The 22,825-nt window shown below is 46.3% G+C and overlaps 1 protein-coding gene across 7 annotated transcripts in view; it reads right to left on the bottom strand.

Annotated features, from left to right (window-relative positions):
- Positions 1-22,825, bottom strand: part of LOC147441921 (protein ENHANCED DISEASE RESISTANCE 2-like) — a 195,149-nt gene that overhangs the window by 58,451 nt on the left and 113,873 nt on the right. For 5 of the 7 annotated variants that reach the window (XR_015190165.1, XR_015190166.1, XM_086528311.1 and 2 more), the window contains exons 20-21: positions 3,671-3,793; positions 3,368-3,511 (exon numbers count right to left, since the gene is read on the bottom strand). Coding sequence is in view for 5 of the 7 variants with exons in the window: in XM_086528311.1 (XP_086384437.1) it covers positions 3,368-3,511; positions 3,671-3,793 (267 nt within the window). In the remaining 2 variants the exon portion in view is untranslated. The remainder of the gene's footprint in view (positions 1-3,367; positions 3,512-3,670; positions 3,794-22,825) is intronic. The other 2 variants (XM_086528313.1, XM_086528314.1) reach the window with 2 other exon arrangements.

The following is a 22,825-nucleotide window of genomic DNA, read 5'->3' as shown; positions in this document are numbered from 1 at the left end:
GGAAACAAAATATGGAGGCTAAAAAAACCATACTCTATGATCAAAAATCCATTGAAGTTTATGGAAAAAATACTTTAATGGTCTAGAAAATTGCCTATCATTCTTAGTATGTGATTGATCCCAAGAAATAGCTCTTTGGAGTAAAATGCGGTAGCATATCACATTTGGAGGCTTAACACGACCAAATGGCCAGGAATTTTGAAGGTTACTCATTTTTTCCATAAGTAATAATCACTTAACCTCAATCTCAAGAAGAGTTTTTGCAAAACAAACACGTCTACTAGGAGAATCGGAGTTTTTTCAAAATCCTCAGGGACATTTTTATGTCTCCTCAGGTTACCAACCTAGTGTTAATGTATGTACTCAATCTTAGCAATCTTCTTCACCGCATGGTCAACCTTACACTGCTCTATGCTTAAGCAAGAGCTATGGTCTTTGTTGATCCACGTTACACATTTCAATTGGCCCAATATTCCATTACAAGGAATCGATTGGATAGGATGTATGTTATGCATGGCAATGGTTAGGTTTTGATGATAATTATGGAATGCCAACATGTTCTCTAGGATCACTTTCCCGTGGTGTTTCAAATGTTGGAGCAACATGTGCATATATTCAAAACCTTGTTTGCAAAGGGTCCTCTAAACTTCAAAAGAAAAACACTGTGTGATCAAAGGTTATGTGGTTCAATTCATTACCAGCTTTATTGCCAAATGCATATGTGCGCCGTCAACACGTGATCCTATTGGGGGCTTTGCTAGGTACTCATGCCCAACTTCTTGTAGATACCTATAATGAGACTTGCTTTTGGTTGCAAAATGCATAGCCAAACACATCATTGTTACGTATGAGTAGCTATCAAAAAGCTAGAGTGGCAACTATCACCAAGTCATTATTGGATAACAATTTACAAATGCATCGCTTCTATCACGGTTTGCATCCTAAGCATGCTCATGAAAATATTGTTAGGCTACAAAATAATGCAAGAGACATGATTGAGGATTTCTTTGTGCTGACTTCGATGTGTTATGCCTTCTTTGCTTCCTTGTTGGGTCCCTCAGAGAATGTAAATGCTGACTCAAGGGCCATTAAAAAACTCTATGTTAGACTTGATTACCCATATGTCACCTCATATGGCTGCTATTCTTGAGCCAACATTACCGAGGATGAAGGTGAGGATGTCTTGCTTCACTTGCCCAAAAACAAAAGCCCGGGATGGGATAGACTTACTAATGAATTATTTTCCCAATATGCTGACGCTTTGAAGTAGTACTTACAACCCTTTTTCAGCATGTTTGGGCTTCTCGTACCATGCCCAGTTTCTATAAGATTGGCCTTAGTCAGTTAAATACTGAAGGTCCCTTCCTCTTGCAATTTTAAAGTGGCGACCTATTTTCTTAATGGGAGGAATCAATAAGATCTTCACGAAAGTCATTGGTGATTGTTTACATCGGACTTTGGCATAAGTCCTTCACCCAATGCGATATGGATTTATGAAAGGAGGTAATATTTTACATAATATTCTTAATGTTCAGCTGGACATCGATTATGCTAAAGCTACTAATCAACAAGTCGTTATGTTTCAGTTAGATTTAGAGAAAACCTTTGATCACCTTAGCTAATCTTTCATTGTAGAATTGCTTGTAGAGTTGGTTTTCATGCACTTATCACGTACAAAACGTATCCCTTGCTCATTCCCCTAGCCTAGATTTTTAAGTATGGCAATCAGTTATGATATTTGCATAACCCATCTAATGGTGGAAGAGTATCTTACCCAAGACTTGGCAGTGCAATTTGCCTCTCAAATAGAGGATTCTTTTGGCGTTGTCTCACAGGTGTGCTCTTGTTGGGGGCCTTTTGTTTTTTACAAGAGCACTGTAGATAAACATCTCTATTGTGGAGGCTTTGTATATTTTGAGGCTGTGCTCTTATTAACATAAAACATCTCAAGAGCACAGCCTCAAGATATATATACAAAGCCAATCACCAGAGAGGTATGATCCCAATGCAGGTGCAATGCTTCTTCTTTTTGTTGTTGCCACAGCCAACATGATGGGACGGTAACTAACATGTTGTGGCATTGCTCATGCACAAGATTTTTTCATGAGGTTACACAACAGCTGCAATATCGTTTCCGTTGCTATCGTTTCCAAAGACCCTTCTAGCTTTTTGTCCAATTGTGTTTGCCTTACCAAAGTATAATTACTCTCTCGCTTTGGTGTTGTTATGGGCCCTTTGGGCTATTCATCATACCCAAAATCATAATCAGCAGGCCCTTCGCTGTAGCAGCAGCTCTTCTGATTTGCCTCGTGCATACTTCCATACTCAACCCCTTCAATCTCTTCATGATTGTTTCCATTTGGCAAACGTTGCACCTCAGGAGTTTGAGGGCTTCTATGACTATTTCTCGCCTTCTTACATGGCTCCACCCATCTTGGGTGGTTATGTTTTGTACATTATTGTCATTACTGCAAGTTTAGTTTCACCAAAAAATCTGTGTATGTGAGCGGGTGTTGGAGAGGAAGCCTTTTTTTGTGTGTGTGTGTGTGTGTGTGTGTGTGTGTGTGTGTGTGGGGTGGGCCAGGGAAGAGGGAGGAGGGGAGGGGGGGGGGGGGGGGGGGGGGGGGGGGGGGGGGGGGGGGGGGGGGGGGGGGGGGGGGGGGGGGGGGGGGGGGGGGGGGTGGGGGGGGTGTTTAGATTTTTAAGTAGCAGATGGGAATGTTATCTTGAAGTTTCAGGCAATTTGCAATCTTCAGTAAACAACTAGTAATTTGGTGCTACTACTGAAGTTGTGAATATACATAGATCTTTTACGTAATGTACTTGTACAAATATAAATGTGTATATACATTTATGTATGTATACAAACTCCTCTACATATGCATATGCAATCCATGCATACATGCACACACACGCGCGCACACACAATTACATATAATGTATGCATATATGATGTGCAAAAACTCCTGAATGCGATGTGGTTCTAGAAGTATGAAGAAGTACATAGAACCTTTGCATTAAAATTTAGCAGTTCAGGGCAACCATTAGCTGAGAAGTTCTACACATCCTTCAAGTGCCTCGAGAAACACTAAAATTCCTCTGTGGCTCAAACTAAACTGAAACATTATTCTAACAAAGAAAAACATAATGGATTATGTAACAATTGAAAACGAATCCAGTTTTAGGCGATTCCCTCAATGATATCCAAGAATAAAATGAACCAGCATTCCAACTTCCCTATTGGTAAATGTTGCAATCCCATCATCCATTACAGTATGTTAAAACTTATTTGGATGCATGGAACGTTAGAAGAAGCTACTGAATACATATAAACAATCTGACTTCTTGCAGTATAAATCAAAATTACCTCCGCAATGCGGGGTATGAGCTTGAAGCGTGAGTCCCTATAGGCATCACTTCCGCTAACAAACCGATCTAGTAGTGATCCTTTACGAATTTCTTTTGAAGCTCCGAAGTAAAATACCAAGCTATAATTTGGGGTGGCTGGCACCTGAAATAGCATACCCAGAGAAGAGAAATGAAACAGGTTTAAGTGATTCAAAACAAAATAACAGGCTTCCCCCAAATTTAGGAATGTAAGTTTACATAGCAGTGTCAACATGAGTGTTAGTGTCAGTGTAAGTGTAATGGAATGGGTAAGAATAGGAACGTTGTGACATCTTGGTGACGTGGAGGCCGACCGACACACACTCAAAAACCCTGGAAGATGGACCTTCTTCCTGAACATTTTCCCATGTAGAGGCTCCCCCAATTTGCACCGCAATTTGCGCAACTGTACAGACAGTGATGACATGGCAGTTCAGTCACTTGCTGACATGGCAGTTTTACTTTTGGGCTGTTAGATATTACAGCAGTGGACTTTTGGGCAATTATTGAAAGCAGACGCTTTTAGATGTGATTTAAAAAAGTTGCCTTTGTTTAGGCCAAGTGCCTGTAAAAAGATGCCAGTGTGCCATTTTAAAATAGATAAGAAGTGCGCAATCGCACAATTGTAACTATTTTTATCAATTAATAAAGAAATACAGTCAAAAGCGCTTGCTTGAGGGCCAACACTCGGAGGAGAAAAACTACATCACTCTCGTGTCATCTACAAGTGCAATTGGGATCTTTTCAAGTTCTTCGATCGATGCTTTACGTGTTTCATTGAGTCATCCATCTGGCAAGTAATTACAGTTCGTATGTCTTGCCGTGCACCTTGAGAGTGAGTGGTCGTTGGAGTTAGGGTTGCAAGAATGCACACACAGCTTGCACATGGAGAAGAAGCTCAAGGCACACAATGGAAAATGTATTACTTGGTGTGCGAATACAAAATAAAATAGCCCTATAGTGATGGGCATATATACAAAGCACGAGGGGAAAAACCTCCTAGTGAGAGAAAAAGGGCCCCGGCGGTCCTTAGTGTGTTCACACATATCACTACCATATACATGGTAACAAATCCCTCTTTGGGAGTAATGCGATGAATACGAGTACGAGAGGCACATAGGGTATAGGAAAGTCCCATGCCCTATGGACATGATCAATCCACAAAGGAAAGTAAGCCCAAAGCTTTGCGAAAAGCTTCAGACTTCTGATGAGGCAATGCCTTTGTGAACAGATCCGCAAGGTTGTCCTGTATCGACAATACGCCAAGCTGATCTCTCCAACAGAGAGTCTCTCCTAACATAGCGATAAAGCACCTCAATGTGCTTTGTGCAAGCATTAAAGACTAGGTTCCTCGCAACTACCAATGCACTCTATCTATCAGTGTAGATGAGAGTGCCAGACTCTTGTCAAACTACCGAATCAGTCGTAAGGCATCTGAGCCACACACATTAGAAGTGACAATAGTAGGTTGCTTCTTTCTCGACCATGATATGCATAAATTGCCGAGCATGAAACAAAAACCACTTGTAGACAGCAAGTGGCAAAATCTAAGTCAGAAAAAGCATGTAAAATTGGCGGCAATGATCCCCCCTTGGGATAAAACAACCCAAGATGTAGAGTGCCACTCTAATAACAAAAGATCCTCTTAATTTCCTACCAATTCTTAAACCTTGGGCTATGCATAAATCTGCTCATTTGTGAGACTATAAACGGAATATCTGGCCTTGTAATGCATACTAAATAAGGCAACCAACAATTGTCCGGTACAGGGTAACATCTATCAAATCTCCAGCATCATGTAGACTTAACTTCAAACCTATCTCCATAGGAATGGCAATTTGCTTGCACCTGTCTCTTTAGTACATGACAACGAGGGTTGAACTGCATCTTCCACATCTTGAGAATTCAAGATATGTTTTAACCTTTATAACTAGCAAAGATGCATTTAACAGCCTTATCATCCAATTTCTTGTGTTGTTGTTGCAGCGCTAAAGTATAAGCCAAGCAACCAAAAACACCCAAGTGACCATAAGATGGCTTCTTATCAAGCCATCCCTCATATGGAGTCATAGACTGCAAAGCTTTGGTGGGACACTTGATAAGTATATAGACAACGCACATGACAAGCCTCTAGCCAAAAAGCATGCGACAAAGCTTTGCTTTTGACCATACATTGTGCCATCTCCATAAGTGAATTGATTTTCCTTTCAGCAACACCATTTTGTTGAGGTGTTATTTCATGACCAGTCATAAATGCATCAAATTCTCATATATACTCCGCTCCTCGATAAGAACGGAGGGTGCCCACAATACAACCCGATACAGTTTCAATCAGCACAAAAACTACTTAAAGCACATAAACACTTCAGACCTAGCCTTAAATGGATATACTCATGTAATCATCAATGACAATCACAAAGTATAAATTGTTACTAAAAGAAGAAGTGTGCATCGAACCACAAACATCAATAATAACAACAACAAGCTGCAAATTTGCGAGTAGCCCCACTAAACCATCTTTTGAAAACCTAGAACGTTGCATTTTTTGCAAAATACAACCTTCACAAACATGCTTAGATGGTGCCTTCAAAGTGGGCAAGGAAGGAACCATATCACATTTCTGCAAACGTATCAAACTGGCAAAATTCAGATATCTAAAGTGTACATGCCATAGTTTAGTATCTACAGAGGCTTTTGAATCTGTAACTGCATTTGCAAAATTATCTACGCACTTTTCATAAGAATTGAGCTTGTGCACGCCACGAGACAAGGTGTTTGATACCACAATAGTACCATCTTAAGTAAGGTCGTGCACAGTGTATCTGTCATCCACAAAATTTACAACAAGACCAAGTCATGCTAATGTAAAAGCAAACAACAGATTCTCCTTGATTCCAAGCACAAAACATCTATCATAAAGTGTGAAGAAACTCCATTAGCTTCAGCGAGTACAATCTTTCTAACTCCATGAACTGGATAAGAGGCAATGTTGACTTAGGTGACACTATTCCCATTGGGAACAGCATCAAGAGAAGTGAACAAGTCACGATAACATGTACATTGTAATGTGCTTTGTAGCACCACTATCAAAATACCACACATGTAAATCTGCAGCCTCATGCCTTGTCTTGTGACTGAGGAGATGCGCCAGAGGCTTGAGCTGCCTCTTCAGCTAGAAGAGCTCCACGCGGCCCTCAGAGCACTTCCCCGTGGTAGCTATCCAGGTGAGGATGGTTTGACCCCCAGCTTTTTCTTAGAGTATTGGGACTTTCTTGGCTTAGATCTCTGTAGCGCTTTTCAGTACATCCTACACACAGGAGAGATGCCTGACAGCATGAGTGAGGGCCTGATTTACCTCATTCCCAAGGAGGGTGGCTCCTTGGATGAGATTCGACAGCGGCGGCCCATCATCATCCTCAACTCAGCCTACAAAATTCTTGCCAAGGCTCTGAGTTTGAGGATTCAGCCACTTCTAGAGAGCATTATAAATGGGACACAGACAGGTTTTGTCAAGAAGCGTAGTATCCTTGACAACATCTTTACTTTCTGGAAGGCATCTACCCTCGCGCGCCTCCGTGGTGAGGATCTTGTGATACTTCTTCTCGATTTTGAGAAGGCCTACGATAGAGTTGACTAGGACTTTTTGAAGGGCACTCTACGTAGGATGGGCTTCTCAGATACCTGGATGAGAGGTGTGTCAGCTCTCTACAGACGGGCACACAGTTAGGTACTTTTGGCAGGTGGTAGAGGTGATCGTTTCATGCTCACTGGTTCGGTCAGACAGGGCTGCCCTCTTGCCCCCTTCCTCTTTATGTTCTATGCTGAGGCGATGAGCAGATTTTTGATTTCACAGGAGGTTGGTCTATGTGGCTTTGCGCTCCCTATTCGGGGCGACGAGCTACTGGATGCTGAGTTTGTAGACAACTCAGCTTTGTACTTGGAGGGCCAGCAGGCCAACCTTCACAGGTGTAAGCATGCTCTTGAGACTTTTTGTTGTGCATCAGGCGCACTGATCAACTGGAGAAAGACAGTGGCTTTCTCGGTTGGTAGTGCTCCTACGCCTAATTGGCAACCAGGTGATGGTTTCATATGGATTCCCCTAGGGACTGCAGTTCGATACTTGGGTTGTCAGGTTGGTTTGGACCTGTCTCCGGAGCAGCAGATTGCTCCCCTCCTCTTGTCCATCAGGAGGAAGCTGTTACATTGGAGCTCCGCACAACTTTCTCTGGCAGGCAGAGTTGTAGTGGCCAACCAGGTGTTGTTGGCTACTATGTGGTACCTCACATCTTGTTGGATCTTTTCGAGTTCCTACATCAGCCAAGTAGAGAGGCTAATCAGGAATTTCCTTTGGTCAGGGTGCGACACTCAGATAGCCCGGGCCCAAGTGGCCTGGCAGGTCATCACTCTACCTTGTTCTCGGGGGGGTTGGGGATCATAGACCCAACACATGAGAGCAGAGCCCTTCTTGGGAAGTTTGTTGTCAGAGGATTGCTTCCATGGGAGGAGCCCTGGAAGGAGTTTTTTCTTCAACGGCTTAGTGCTAGAGTACCTCAGGCTGGAGTGCCTTGGAGACCTCGACCAGATGGATTTTCACAGAGAAGTGCAGGGCTGGCCTGAGCAGGAAATTGGACGACCGTTTTGCTGTGAGTCTGCTCCGCTCCTGGGGGCAGCTGCGAAGAGGCCTGGAGCAGCACCAACCTACTTGCACGGAGGAGCGCCTGAGACAGCCCCTTGTTTGGAACCCCATGGTTAGCACTCAGAGAGGCCACTTGGTTGGTAGTAGGCCTCATGTTTCTTGGGGTCCCATGGAAGAGGGTCCAACACGCACTTTAGGTGACTGGCTACAGTTCTCAAGCTTGTCAGAGGAGCTTCAGAGCATCCAACTACAGGGCATGAGAGAGGTGCAAAGCATGTGTCAGGACATCACAGAGGCAGTACCAACTGAGTGGCTCACACCTCTCAAGTTAGCCGTGCCCAAATGGATGGGGGCCTTCACGTGACTGGAGGTCCTCATCACAGTTCGGGCTTGCTCAGAGACTGTACCCTCCCTGTTTTTCGAGCTACAGGGTGAGGGTCGTTTACACCGAGTTTCACTAGAGGCCCCACAGGTGGCAAAGTGCTGTTTTCAGAGGATCCGAGTTGTGGGCATCTGTGGGAGGACTTGTGTCATAGATCCTGACCCAGCAGCTCTTGAGACTGGCCACTGCAGGCTGTGGGCTTGGGAGAGATGTCCACTTGCACAAGTGTAGTGGGATCCTGGAGAGTGGTTTTGGAGGGACCGTTTCGCCTCAGCCGACCATCCAAGTATCCCTTTCTTTCAGTACACTGTTCGACTGGGACGTCGCATACTGGCAGCACGGAGAGAGGCTCGTCCTACTGCAACACCTCATTGGCAGGAGGAGGGTCTCACAGTTGAGTTCTTGTCAGCGTTTTGGGCAGGGTTGTGGGACGCCAGACAGCCACGGCGAGTCACTTTGTTCCAGTGGCTGGTTGCACATAGAGCTACAGCAATGGGGAGCTGGCTTGTACATGGTGGTCTCTCAACAGCATGCGCAGCCTGTGACCATCCTCTAGGGAGTCAGCGTCATTGTCTTTGGGACTATCCTATGGCACAGCAGGTTTGGCTTCGTGTCCTTCGGTTGATGCCAGCTCTTTCTACACCACAGTAGTACACTTGGGGGGCAACTGCTTCGTTCACTCTCACGGGCCCGGCACTACAGTTTGAGCTATCCTTCACCAGCAGGATGATAGTGATGCAGGGGGGTCGACCTACACTCCAACCTGCTACAGAGCTTACTCCACAGGAGTGGTGCAGTGAGAGAGAGGAGTGTTGGGAGTCGGAGCTCGTCTGCGGCCTAACACTCTGGTTCATCTGGCGGGCCCGCTACTTCAGCATCTTTGAGGCTCGTCCTGTACCACCAGCAGAGACAGTTCGAGATCTTTGGCTAGAGCTGATCCATACTCTCACGGGACAGTTTGAGAGACTCCAGGGCAGCTCCGACCACATGCGGGAGCGTAGAGAGGCTTTTCTTCGGCTCTGGCGCCCTGGGCCTTTCTTCACCATGGTCCAGGGTGTGCTCAAATGGCACTACTGTCCACCAATGTGGCTCTTCCCTCCTCTCATCTCCTGATTTAGCCTCATTGTACATATGCTGTTTTTTCATTGGAGAGTCTCCCCTTATGATTGTTGTAGCCCTCTATAGTAGAGGTGTTGTAGCTGTAGCGCGGATAGTGTGTCGTGCTCTCTACAGTGGGTGCTCCTCAATGCCATGTGCGTGACAATCTCACTCAAACAACTGAAAACAAAGGAACAAAAGACAACAACTGATCACATAGAGACACAACAGCAGACCACAACACAGGACTCGACTATCTCAAAGAACCGATACAGACTCTGGCGTGGCAGCACACTCAGCTCCAGCCCAGAACTCACAGGTACAATGGGGGTGTCGAGACTCAGATGTGCACGGATGGTGTAGACGTGCTGTGTGTATAGACTCGCTCCTCTAGACGACGACGCTAGACCATATATGAAGAAGATCCACCAACGGCTCATAAATGTCAGCCACCTAAGTCTATCTCCAAACTTGAGTGGTGGTGGTGACCTGGCCACGATGTCCACTAGACCACCGTCCGTATCCCTACCACGTGTCACTGCCAGCCCAGAGAGTCCCCGTCCACTCCGAGCCAAACCAGACCAACTATACTAACTGTGTGTCCTGTGAAAGTGACACTGTAGCCTGCTATAGGTTGCCCGCCACAAGACCGCTCACCGTCTCGGTGAGAGGAAATACTGAAAAACTGTGAAAGAAAACCACTAGGTGCCGCATCTGTACATCTTTCTTGAAGCCGGTGCTAGGCCCTTACATGCCTCAAAAGAGGAGTTAAAAACACTGCACTGCTTGCAAACGCCTTAAGCCTTTGAAAAGGCAGGAACCCAGTATGATTGCATAGTCCAAGAATCCCAATTGGCAACACAGAATGAGGCTACACAACAAAGAGATATGCTCGGTTTGGATCCAGAACATCTTTATCCTCCATACCCATAGTGAGAGGAAAATGACATGGTCCATGCTTGCAGATGAACCTTGCAACACCTTCTGCAACAGCACTCTTCTTGAAAAGAGGGATGACCAGAAGCTCGAGCAACACCGCAAATAAGGTTAAGTGCCATCGTGATGGCAGAACAAAAAGCATTTACAGCAACGGAATGGCAACCAGGTGAATGCTTGAAAGCCACAAGGAACAGCCAAAAGGCTCTTCATCTTGCTCGTCTGCTGTGAAACACCAAAAGACCCGCTTCAGAAACTCCAAAGCTAGCAGCCCTAGCAGAGCACAGAGGAAAGGGTGGGTAGGGCTAGATAGGGGCAGGGGAGCTAGATAGGGGTGAGGGGACGCTAGATAGGGGGTGGGTAGGGGCGAGGCCTAGGTAGGGGGTGGGTAGGGAGGGCGAGGGGTGGGTAGGGGGGCGAGCCCTAGGTAGGGGGTGGGTAGAGGGGGAGGGGTAGATAGGGGGTCTAGGGGTGGGTAGGGGGCGAGGGGTGGGTAGGGGACTCTAGGGGTGGGTAGGGCGAGGGGTAGATAGGGGGTCTAGGGGTGGGTAGGGGGTCTAGGGGTGAGTAGGGGGGTTGAGGGATGGGTAGGGGGCGAGGGGTAGATGGGGGGTCTAGGGGTGGGTAGGGGCGAAAGGTAGATAGGGGGTCTAGGGTGGGTAGGGGGCGAGGGGTGGGTAGGGGGGGGCGAGGGGTAGATAGGGGGTCTAGGGGTGGGTAGGGGGGCGAGGGGTAGATAGGGGGTCTAGGGGTGGGTAGGGTGGGGTGAGAGGGTGTGAGTAAGGGCGAGGAGGCAGGGAGGGGGTAGTGAGGGGAGATGGCCATCCAGCAGATAGATATCATGATCAGATAATTCATCAAGCTTGAAATCAACATTGTTTTTGTGTTGTCCCGTACTGAGGAAGCTTTGTGAAGGGAGTTCTCTAGACACCAAGGAGAGCTTTGTTCTGGTCGGAGAGGCAGACACCAATGGGGGTGATGTTGAGGGGGGGTGAACTCCTGTAGGAGAGATTTCTTCCCGCTTCTATGATTCTTCATAGGTGCACCAAATTCAAAGGCTTCCACCAAGGGCACATCAGGAGTAGCTTCTATGACCTTCAACCTTTGAGCTGGCTTAGGTGGCTCACTAGGTATAGTTACTGTGGAAACATTGGAAGAGGGTGTACCTTCAGGCAAAGAGTGAATAGAGACTCCATAACAGGGCATAGATTTGGTAGCCTTCAACCACTCCAACAAATCCTCGTCTGACCCGTCAGGTGGAGTAGGTTGTTCCAATTCAAGGTTGGTTGTTAGAGACAAGGAACTATGTTGCACGACGGGATCCGTGCCTCCTTCTAGGCGAATGGGTTGCATCGGGGAGCCAGGAGTATGTATCCACATGGCATCGTTTCCCAATCATGAAGTGCTTTAGTGTGTCGCAGCCATGGTCTGCCAATGAGCCAGGGAAATCTGCCCTCCACCTGTGGAAAACGAACCACAACAGAATCCAAACTAAAAGTGAAATCTTGTACCTGTAGAGGCACCTTTTCCACTATGCCCACAGGGTATACTGTCCTCTGGTCAGCCAATGTTACTGTGAAAGGGGTAGGTTGAGTAGGCTGCAGGCCTAAAGCCATCATAGTGAATCAGGCATCATATTGATGCCCGATCCACCATCCACAATTACTCCTGAAAATTGTTGTCCCAAGACGGACACAGTGAGAGGAGGGCTTCTATAATCCGTGAGAGGAGCAGCGTGATGGGATATCATATAGGACTCGGATGGTTGCACTGGGAGGTGCCCGCCACTAGGACCTGCTCCGGGGTAAAGTGACTGAATAACAGCAAGGGTGTCACTTCAAAAACTCGCATCTAGCCGTAGCATGTCATAGAGGGACACTTGTTGGAAGGTATTCTTCAACACAGTCTCTGCTGTAAGCTTTTCTTGTTCTACCAGTGGTTTCTCTTGTCCCTTTATCTTCTGTAGATCGGAAACTGCTTCCAAGAAAGCTTCATCAATATCGGAGAGCAAAGATTTGGATTCTTTCTTGGCACTGGGGGATGGCTTGTCCATTGTTGTGAGAATGCGTGGGGGAGTTGAACTTGCTGGAATGCTAAGACTGAGAGCGGCTCTCTGGGCCCGAGTGAGGACACCCGATGGCTCCTCTACCAACTACAGCTTATTTGACTTGGGTTCGAAGCCGTGGATGCACGAATTTTAGGGCAACCCTTACTGTAGTGATCCTTCGTTTCAGGGCAATGACGGCAGGGAGGGGACCCTTCGGGCAGTGAGCATTTGCTTTGGTAATGACCATATTCCCCGTATCTATAGCACAAAATGGGCCGATTCAATGGGCGAGTCGAAGGGCGAGGTGGTCCTTGCTCCTGGTGCATAGTGTTGGAGGTGGAGGCATAGAAGTTTTGAGGTGATGAGGGAGCATGGGTATGATAAAATCTCTGAGACGGAAAAGTACTTTGCATACCTTGCATAGGAGGGGCTGTCAACAAAGGTGGCATATGGTGTGGATAGCCACAGGGAGAAACCATGTTGGATGCAGGTGCTGGCCCTTGTTGAAGAGTAGGACCAACACTTTGTTGTATTTGTCGCAATCCCTTGAGGTAGTAATAGTCCTTGTCCTCATGTCCAGACTTTTCACAGAAGTGGCAGTAAACCCGAAGGGGGCATTCTTGTGGAGGGTGCCCTGGAGAGCGGCATGAGCTACACCAAACCATAGCCTTAGTCTCCTGCTGAGACTTGAGCTCCTCTAGCTCGCGCTTGATCTGTTCCAATGCCTCGTGATGTGGAGGCTTCTCCTGTCTAAGAGAGAAGGACCTCTCCTCTTGAAGAGCTCGATGTAACTTTAGGGCTTCCAATTCCCTGCGTAAAGAAGTTAAAGGATCAGATGGACTTTCAAAATACACTGGGGGATCTCTACCTGAGGAGAGTTGGTGAACAGCTTCCTAGCTCCCTCTATCCTAGTAGCAGCCACGACAAACTCCCCCAGAGTGGCGTCAAGTCCGAGACTCTCTCGGAGTTTTTGCTGGGAAGTTTTGGAAAGAGCCTTCTCCACCCACTTCTTAACCATAAACACCCCTGGTTGCTGAGGAAGCTTCGCAACAAAGACTTGGTTTTAGTCATGAGTTCTGCGAAAGTCTCCTCTGGTTGGAGCAACATGTTGGCCAACTCATCCAAAACCTTTTCCTGGTAGTCACCTGGCCTGAATGCTGCACAGAACTGTTGTCTTAAAGCTGCCCAAGTTGCAAAATGGTTCTCTGTAAACTGACTGTACCACTTGTCTGCTAAGCCATCCAATGTTGATGGAAACAGCACCAAATAAGCATCTTCTATATTAAGACCACGACCTCTAAGAGAGATACAGACCTCCTTGCATGGTCGCCTGTATCTTCTGAGGAGTCCCTTGAAAGTAGGAAACTTGATGTTTACCTTGGCCAAAACACTGGTCAACGCCTCCATGGCCTCTTGCGCAAGAGCCCGTTGCTCAATAGCTTGCTGTAACAAAATAGGAGAGAGCTTTACTGGGAAAGGTGACCTAGAAGATGTGGAGCTGGATGGAGGAATGGGTGATGCCGTATGTGGAGGTATGGGTGATGAGATTGGTGGACTTCTACTAGGTACCAAGGGTCGTCTTCTGTTGTAGTACTTCAGAGGACTCAGTAGCGCGCTTTGACACTCTAATGACTGCCTTGTATGTGTCATGCAGCGACCACAAACCCAACCAAGCTTTTGGGCAAGAAGACCTTACACTGGCTGAACACAGGTCTAGACTCGACTAGACCAGGGCAAGTGACTAGACCCCAGGCTGGACCAGGGACGAGGAAGGACTAGACCAGGGACGAGGAAGGCCTAGACCAAGACGAGAGCCAGGGCGAGAGAAGACCAGACCAGCAGGCTGCACAGTGCAAGGCCAAGTAGGCGAAGGTAGGTGAAAACCAGCTAGCTCCTCGATTTGTACCTCCACAAAAAGTGAGACTTCGGTTGAGGTCTTATCGGGCGTGCCAAAAATGAGAGCACCTGTAGCGCGGATAGTGTGTCGTGCTCTCTATAGTGGGTGCTCCTCAGTGCTATGTGCATGACAATCTCACTCAAACAACTGAAAACAAAGGAACAAAAGAGAACAACTGATCACACAGAGACACAACAGCAGACCAAAACATAGGACTCGACTATCTCAAAGAACTGATACAGACTCTGGCGTGGCAGCACACTGAGCTCCAGCCCAGAACTCACAGGTACAATGGGAGTGTCGAGGCTCAGATGTTCAGGATGGTGTAGACGTGCTGTGTATAGACTCGCTCCTCTAGACGACGACGTTGGACCATATATGAAGAAGATCCACCAACGGGTCATAAATGTCAGCCACCTAAGTCTATCTTCAAACTTGAGTGGTGGTGGTGACCTGGCCACGATGTCCACTAGACCACCATCGTATCCCTGCCACATGTCACTACCAGCCCAGAGAGTCCCCGTCCAATGTGAACCAGACCAGACCAACTGTACTAATTGTGTGTCCTGTGAAAGTGACACTGTAGCCTGCTACAGTAGCCCTATGGGCAATTTCATTAACTAATAGAAGGACCCTTTTCTCAGGGGGGAAAAAAATTCTACAACCTCAATCATGTACACATCATGGACAGAAGGGTCATACTACGCACTAAAAGCTCATTCCGGATCAACAACATAATTTGTAGACTCTACAATGGTTGCATCTGAGGATGGTTCACTTTCTTTCTTACATGCCTTTTTAGCTTTTAGCTTAGGACATTGCTTTATTACATGATCAATAGCTCTACAATAGTTGCAACGCAACTTTTTCTTTACTTTTTCAAAAATTTTCTAGATATATTACTGTTATAGAAGGAATTTGTCACAGATGGTTTGCAACCTGAAGAAGGAACATTGGAAGTAGCACCATTGTTATTGCTACCTCTTCTTTGTGCAGCAACAAAACTATGATCACCAACAGATTGCTAAGCCCTGTTTTTCCTTGACATAGCCTCTTGTAACAACAAACTGACCGACCCATCAAACTTAACAGCATTATCATTGCCCTGCGCAACAAGCCTCAAAGTTGAAGCAAAAGTCTCATACAAATCTGGTAATGCATCCATGACAGTCTACACAATTGAATGGTCAGGAATGACTTCACCTACAACAATAAGTTGCTCATTGGTTTCTTTCATTTCAACAAGAAAAATGTCCATTTAATTTTCCTCATGCATGATCTTTGATTCTAGTTGTTTGCCCAGATATGCTATTTTTGTCTCATTGCGACCTGCATACAATTCAACTAGAATGTCCCAAGCCTGTTTTGCTGTTTTTGTTGAACAAATATGAGCGGTAATGATGCGCTTGATAGACAACACAATCAATCCATGCGCTTGCACATCTCTACCATTCGAACAAGCCTCTTCCGTTGTAGGTAAAACAACACGACCAATAGGAGCATAATTGCTAGAACCTACAACATCCTCCACAAAACTTGAGCGTACATCCACTCGGAAAGTCAAATCCCTTTTACCGCGACACATGGATTCAGGTGACGAATCCCACAAAAATCAGACAAACCAGCCCGACAATTCTGGATCAGGTGAAAGCACGGAAAATTCTAATGGAAAATCAGACAAAGAGTATGGGCCACCCCGGCTTACGGAGTATGAATGAATAGAGATGCAACGTCAACAGCAAGATGATGCTTGTGCTAAGCAGATGCTCCAATATTCGAAGGATCCCCAATATGCAAAATTTTTGACCAAGCATCCGATCGACGAAGTGCATAGTCGATGGCGTACAGCCATCAATTAACCTATAAAGTCGGCATTGAAGAAACCACTTGCCCCGCGGATGTACACTAAAGATGAACTTGATGATGTGATCAAACGAAGAGTCAAACCAAATATTGAAGACCACGAAGCATTCAAAGAGACGCAACAAGGTATAGATTATCCTAGTTGTTTGGGTCGACGGTCTTATTTTGCAAATGCACGAAAAGCCAAGAAGCGGGTACGCTTCTACGGTGTGTCCAATTTGTCCTCATCCTCTTCTGATAGTTCCGACAGCTCTTCCTCTTCCGATTCGAGTAATGAGGACAGGAAGGGCAAGAAACGATGGAAAACCAGAGACATGGAAAGAACAAGAGGAAGGCTAATAAAAGTAGATCCCACCAAAGATTTCAGAAATTTTATGGCAGTTCTGAGAAGGATTCATCCTCTTCTGAGTTCGCACTCTCATGACCGGATATTTTATTCTAAGAGAAAGCACTTTTATAGAGCCAATAAATACGACTTTCTCGAGGATAAGAGCAAGAAGACCAAAGAATTTAAGGAGGGTGGGCAAGCACTAAAATTTGATACCTTTTCAGGCTTTCGAGATCCTCACAAGGCGCTCGCTTTTATTCAACAGTTTGGCATAGCTTTTTCTAGAGGTCACTAGTTAGAGCACTCCAAGATCAGGAGGGCAGCATCCTGTTTGAAAGCAAATGCACGCACATGGTGGTCCACACTTCTATTACGAAAAGAAGCACCGACAACGTGGCTAAAGTTCAAGAGACTTTTTATTTCCTCATGGCTCACTCAGGAGTATGAACATGATGTGATTACTGCTTGGAATCATCTTCGGATGACCAAGGGAGATACTTTGGACATTTACTACGAGAGATTTTGGATGTTTTCCTACCCTCCTCTTTTAAAAAGATCAGTTTTAAGCAGCAAATCAAGTGATTTTGTTGTGGACTTCCCAAAGAGATACGAGATTACTGCTTATTACAAAAATCTGAGTCCATACAGCAACTGATAGGACATGCTAAGCAAGGGTTTGCTATGCATTCAGGTAACTTGACTTATCCAACATATCAATTTTCGACAAATGATGACAGAAGAAGAGAAAGATGCACGTCCCCAACTGACAGAGAAATAGAAAGACAAATACCTCAAAACGGGGAAGTGTTTTGATTGTGGGAAACAAGGACATATATCTGCGCAGTGCCTCAAAAGGGCACAAGAATGAGAACGATCAACATACTAAAATAGAACTGGGCAAGAAGATACTCGCTCCAGAACAAACACTGCATAGAAAATTGAAAGGGATATTGATGTGCTGACAGTATTCTGCTTGATGACTTTATGAATGAAGAACTTTGAAATGGGTATTCCCGAAGATGACTCTAATATATGTGTAAAATAATGTTTTTTTGGAAGATCTTATTATTTGTGTACAGATAACAGGTGAGGAATTTGCATATGAATGCAATGGGGAGCAATGACACCTCAAGAATGAACCCGATCACGATTCAAAATAAGCATCGTGAATTTTGAAGAATGATGATGACTGATGATTCCCATATGAATGAGATGACTGGATATTGTGGTAAGCGCATCAAGAGTTCCCGAGGGACGAGATGGCTACATAGGGATCTAGGTGCATCAAGAATTCTGAACGGATGAGATGACTAGACTGAATGATTGAAGCATTGTGTTTGAACTGAGTGTGTGATTTGTGAATTGGAATTCCTGGAAATGGATCTGATTTTTGAGTGCTCACTCATGTGTTTGAGTGCATGTTTAAGAGATGAAATGACTGCAGCATTTCGGTCTTGAGATTCTATGGACAATCCGACATCAGTGAGGTCCGGTGTGGATCTAGATACGATTACTAAACACGTTGCCAGGAATCTTGGGTCCTAGATCTCGATGGATTCTGTGTGATTTGATTTGAATGTGATTTGATGTTCAGTGACTGTTGTCTTTGTGCAAGTACTGGATTTGTGTTTTCTAGTGCGTCGGTACTTAGAGTCACTGTCTACTGAACTGATTCATGGCTTATGTCTAATTTTGCAGGCGTAATCGAGGGCGATTACAATTCTTTTAAGAGGGGGGGGGGGGGGGGGGGGGGGGGGGGGGGGGGGTAAGTCACAAAGAAGACTGGCAGCTCAAACCAACTGATGATGTGCCAAACCGTACGAAAATCCCGAAAAACGTGCCGACATGCTAACGTGGCAGATCGTACGGAAATCCCACGAAATGCGCTGACTGGTGCTGACATGGCGCCGTACAGATTTCCATGTTTTCTGTTGGCTGCTTCTGGGCCAAGAAGCTTTTGATTTTGGATTTTTTCATGTACTACTTTTTGTGAGAGGCCATGGGCCTTTAAATATGAACCAGGGCCACACTCTTTTTCAGTTTGCTGACGAGCAACTGAGCAGAAAGGACCCTCGGACTTTGTAACTTTGCTCAAGCATTAATATAAAAATAAATACCGAAAGGGGCGCTAGATTTTGGGGCCAATACCTCTGGGCACGGAACTACACCACGCCGTGTTGACTCTATTTTTAAGTTGTGATAAAGTTTGTAAAGTGTTTCTCTCGTGTGGCGTGCCAGATTTCAGACTTGGGGTGTCCAAGTCTGTTACAGCAAGTACAAAGTGGAGGTTTCTCACAGGGAGGATCTTCATGAGTGTTGCTTGACAATTTCTATGTGGCAGCCTTCCTTTGAACCACTGAGCTTGTGCGCATGCATGGCACTATTCATGTTACAGGAGTGCGTATCAATTTGCTATTTATTTCAAGCTCAACCTTCCCTGTCAATGAGAGCTTATTGAAGTCTTTGCCCTTGTTTTAATAGTATGTCTTGTTTAAAAACATTGGTAACCATGATTGTTCTTTCTGAGAGCTTCTCTTTGCACATCAGTCAAATTTAGGGTTTGTAAAGCTTGTCAATTTGTGCGGTTAGAGTCACAAAATGTAAGAGTGGGAAGTAGGGTAGCATTGCTAGAAGCATGTTTATCAATTGTAAAAGTAAGCTTCTCAACCATCATCTTGTAGCCGGCAACCACATGATCCTTAAGCTCTTGCATGGTAGAGGCTTGGATATTAAGACAATACTCTTGTAGTGGAGAAGACCAGCCACAATAGTGCTTCTCAAATTGATGTGTCAAACTGCAATACTTCAAGATAAAAGCAAGAAGATAAGTATCCCAAAATTTTGGTTTTTATAGCTAGGTAGAGAAAAGTTTTAACTACAAAGAAAGGGTCAAGTAGCTTTTGGAAAATACTCTCTTGAATCTTAACCAAAACTTTGGAGCCCCCCCCCCCCCCCCCCCCCCCCCCCCCCCCCCCACAATTTCCCTCGCCAGCTACATGTGGGCTGCTTTCAGCTTTACGTAGCGGCTAGCCTTCTTCGTCGTCCCTCGCCTTCCTCAACAGCAAACACAGAATGGCGGCCCCAGCTCCAGCTCAGAGGGACTCTACTGAAGGTCCCTCGTCCGACACAACGGAGCCGACCCTTGGACTTTCTCTCTTGCCAAGAGAGCAAGCGATCTTGATGGCCGAGGTGGAACGTCTTCAAGCCACCTCGGTCATTTACAAGATTGTTGGCACACAGTCCACCTCGGTCTTCAAGCGAGCTTGATGGCCGAGGAGGAACGTCTTCAAGCCACCTGGGTCATTTGCAAGATTGTTGGCACAGGGCCTAGTAGAGGAGAGGTCCCGCAGTAGAGGAGAGGTTCGGGACCTGCTCCAAGCCCGACTCCTCCCGAAGTGGGTAAGATCATTGATGTAAAGATTCTCGAGAGAGGCTACTAGCAGATAGAGTTTGAGTCTCCACAGATGGCAGTCAAAGCAATCTCGATGAGCCCGCTAGGCATTCGGGCGGCTCAAGGTTTACCAAGGACGAACACTCATGGTTTACGGCATGGCCTACCAGGGTATCTAATCCTGTTTGCTCCCCAAGCTTTCGCACCTTGGCGTCAGTAGAAACCCAGAAAGCTGCCTTCGCTACTTCGGCATTCTTTCGTATATCTCCGTTCCTGGGTTGGGTGGAGGAGTTTAGAAAACAACCTTTTTCTTTTTGTCAAGTCTAAGGGGTGCAGACACACTTGCGCAGACTTCAGACAATGGCACCACGGCTCGACCCGACTACAGATGAGCTTGAGGAGGAGGAGGAGGAGGAGGCGGAGGCAGATCTCCCTATCTCAGTCTGCTTTCCAAGACTGAGGCCGGAGTATCTTCCCTTACTTTCTAGGATTGCTCCATGATTGGGACGGTCTTGGAGACCCCGCGCACTTCTGCATCAGTTGCGGCCAAGGCCGCACGGTTACCCATTATGCGGTTTCTTGTTCAGGACAAGCATAAACTCCCGAAGGTGGTTCCGCTGCCTCGAGTGAGTGGTGGTTGGATCAGATGCAGTGTGGAGTATTCGGGCCTCCCAAACCACTGTTTCATTTGCAGACAGATGGTCCATCTTGCAAGGGCTTCTCCACACAGGAGAGCTCGGCCAGTTTCACAGCCATAGGCCCCTAGGGCTGACCCTTCATTGAGTTCCAAGCTTTTCCCCATTAGGGCTTCAGAGACCCCCAGAGACAGCTTCAACACCGATCGATGGCAAGTCTGAGGAGGGATGGCACCAGGTCAAGGGCCGCCATTGACAAGGCCAAGCTCCTCGCACAGATGGCCATTCTATTGTTCCTCGACACGAGTGGGTTCCTATGAGAAACCGCTTCGGATTTTTGCAACAAGAGATTGCCTCAACCCCCCCCCCCCTCCCCTTTGTGCAAGAGGATCCAGCCCACCCTCCCTCCCCCCACCCTCCTTCAAGCCACCTCCGTCCCCCCCTTCCCCCCCCACCCCCTCCTCCTCTAGCTACTAGTTCTAAACACACTACTACTGCACGTCGTTCCTTGGGCAGCTCTTTTGTTGCAAGTAGGCTGGTTTGGGAGAGGCAACCATTCCTTCGCCCTCCCCTCTTGGTTGACACATCTGCCTTTGAGGCTATTCCAGGGACCTCTCCAATTTCAACATCAGCAGACGATGGGACCTTTTCAGCTACACCACTCGATTTCTTGGCGACCCCCATAGTAACTTAGACACGGCTTGTTTTCAAGTTCATGTCCTGTTTCTTGCGACATGTGGTGCAAATGCTCTAAACTTTAGAGCGGGATACTCTTTTTCACTTTGTGGTCGGGACGAGCAGAATTGGACCTTGGATTCGGCACTTGGTTGGCTACGGACTCAGGCCCTTGAGTTCTCTCATCACGCGATCACAGATTTGGTGCAAACTTTGTGGCCGTTAACCAAGTTCACAGTGACTGCCCGCTGCCACAGGCTGCAGACAAATCATTATTCACTTTTTGGCAAATGCACAGCTCCCTCCTTGTTATGTATACACTCATAGGACTCTTGGACAAAGGATGTGGCTCAGAGGACTGCACGGGCCTCTTGGGCATGGGTTGGACATATGTTGCAGACTCGCTTATCTTGAGGTCGAACAGATGCGGATTACTCCCCATCCAAACCGGCCTCGAAGATTGCTCGTCTGGCTGCTGTAGTAGCATCTTGAAGCCCTGAAAAGGATTTAAATTTTACTGATTGTCCTCCCTCTTTAAGTTATTGTCCTCCCTCTTTAAATTTATTTGGCCTTTTTGCCCTTGTCGTCGAGGAAATCATATTGATTAGCTCTGTAAAAGTGCTTCCTTTTCGCATAAAACATGTGATCTTTTTCGTCATTTCTTGCCCTTTCTGTCCTCATCACTCGAGTCAGAAGAGAAACAACTGTCCTAGCTGTCAGAAGAAGACGAGGACGAATTGGACAATCCTTCGAAGCGTACACGCTTCTTCTGCTTTCTGGCGTTTTCAAAAGAGGATTTTTGGCCTAGGTAATCGAGGAAGTCAATTCCCTTGTTACGTTTCTTCAGCTGCTTTTCTTTTGAACCCAATAGTTGGTTGACACGTTTTTCAACAATGTCCTCGAGTTTATCTTCAATAAACATCCGTGGAACAAGAGGTTGCTTGGGGACTGACCTGATTGGGGTATCAATGGCTTTCTGCCAATGCGTGTGCACCTCATCAATCGAGTGCCGGGTCAAAAAAAATTAATATTGTGGATCCTTCGCAAACTCGAGCATCTGCTTCGCGCACTTGTCAACCTGCTATTGTCGTTGCATCTCCATGAGCTGATATTGTGTAGGCCGAGGTGGCCCGTACTCGTGTTGTGCTAATCCACTTGAATTCTATGTACCGCCTCCCGTTTCCAAAGTATCAGGAGGGTTTGTCTGATTTATGCGGGATTCGTCGTTTGAATCCATGTGTGTCACGGTAAGAGGATCAGATTTCCCAGTAGAAGAGAAATCGGCCGTTGTCTGATACCACTATCACAATCTTGGTCACCCCCAAGACGAGAATCAGGCACGACACACAAGAGAATCACTTAAAATACTTCACAACGTCAAAATCACAATCGAATTTGGTCGACACAGCCCGGCGTAGTACCGTGCCCAGAGAGATTGGCCTCAAAGACTAGCGCCCCTTTCGGTATTTCTTTATATTAATGCTTGAGCAAAATACAACTCCCGCGGGTCCTCCACTCTCAGACTCTGTGTCCAGATGCTCTGAGGAGTG

The sequence above is a fragment of the Adiantum capillus-veneris genome, chromosome 14 (genome assembly GCF_014529385.1).
Source record: "Adiantum capillus-veneris isolate H3 chromosome 14, ASM1452938v2, whole genome shotgun sequence".
In the NCBI taxonomy this organism is placed as follows: domain Eukaryota; kingdom Viridiplantae; phylum Streptophyta; class Polypodiopsida; order Polypodiales; family Pteridaceae; genus Adiantum; species Adiantum capillus-veneris.
The sequence above is the reverse complement of the archived record's forward strand: the minus strand, read 5'-3'. Positions and strand labels throughout refer to the sequence as shown.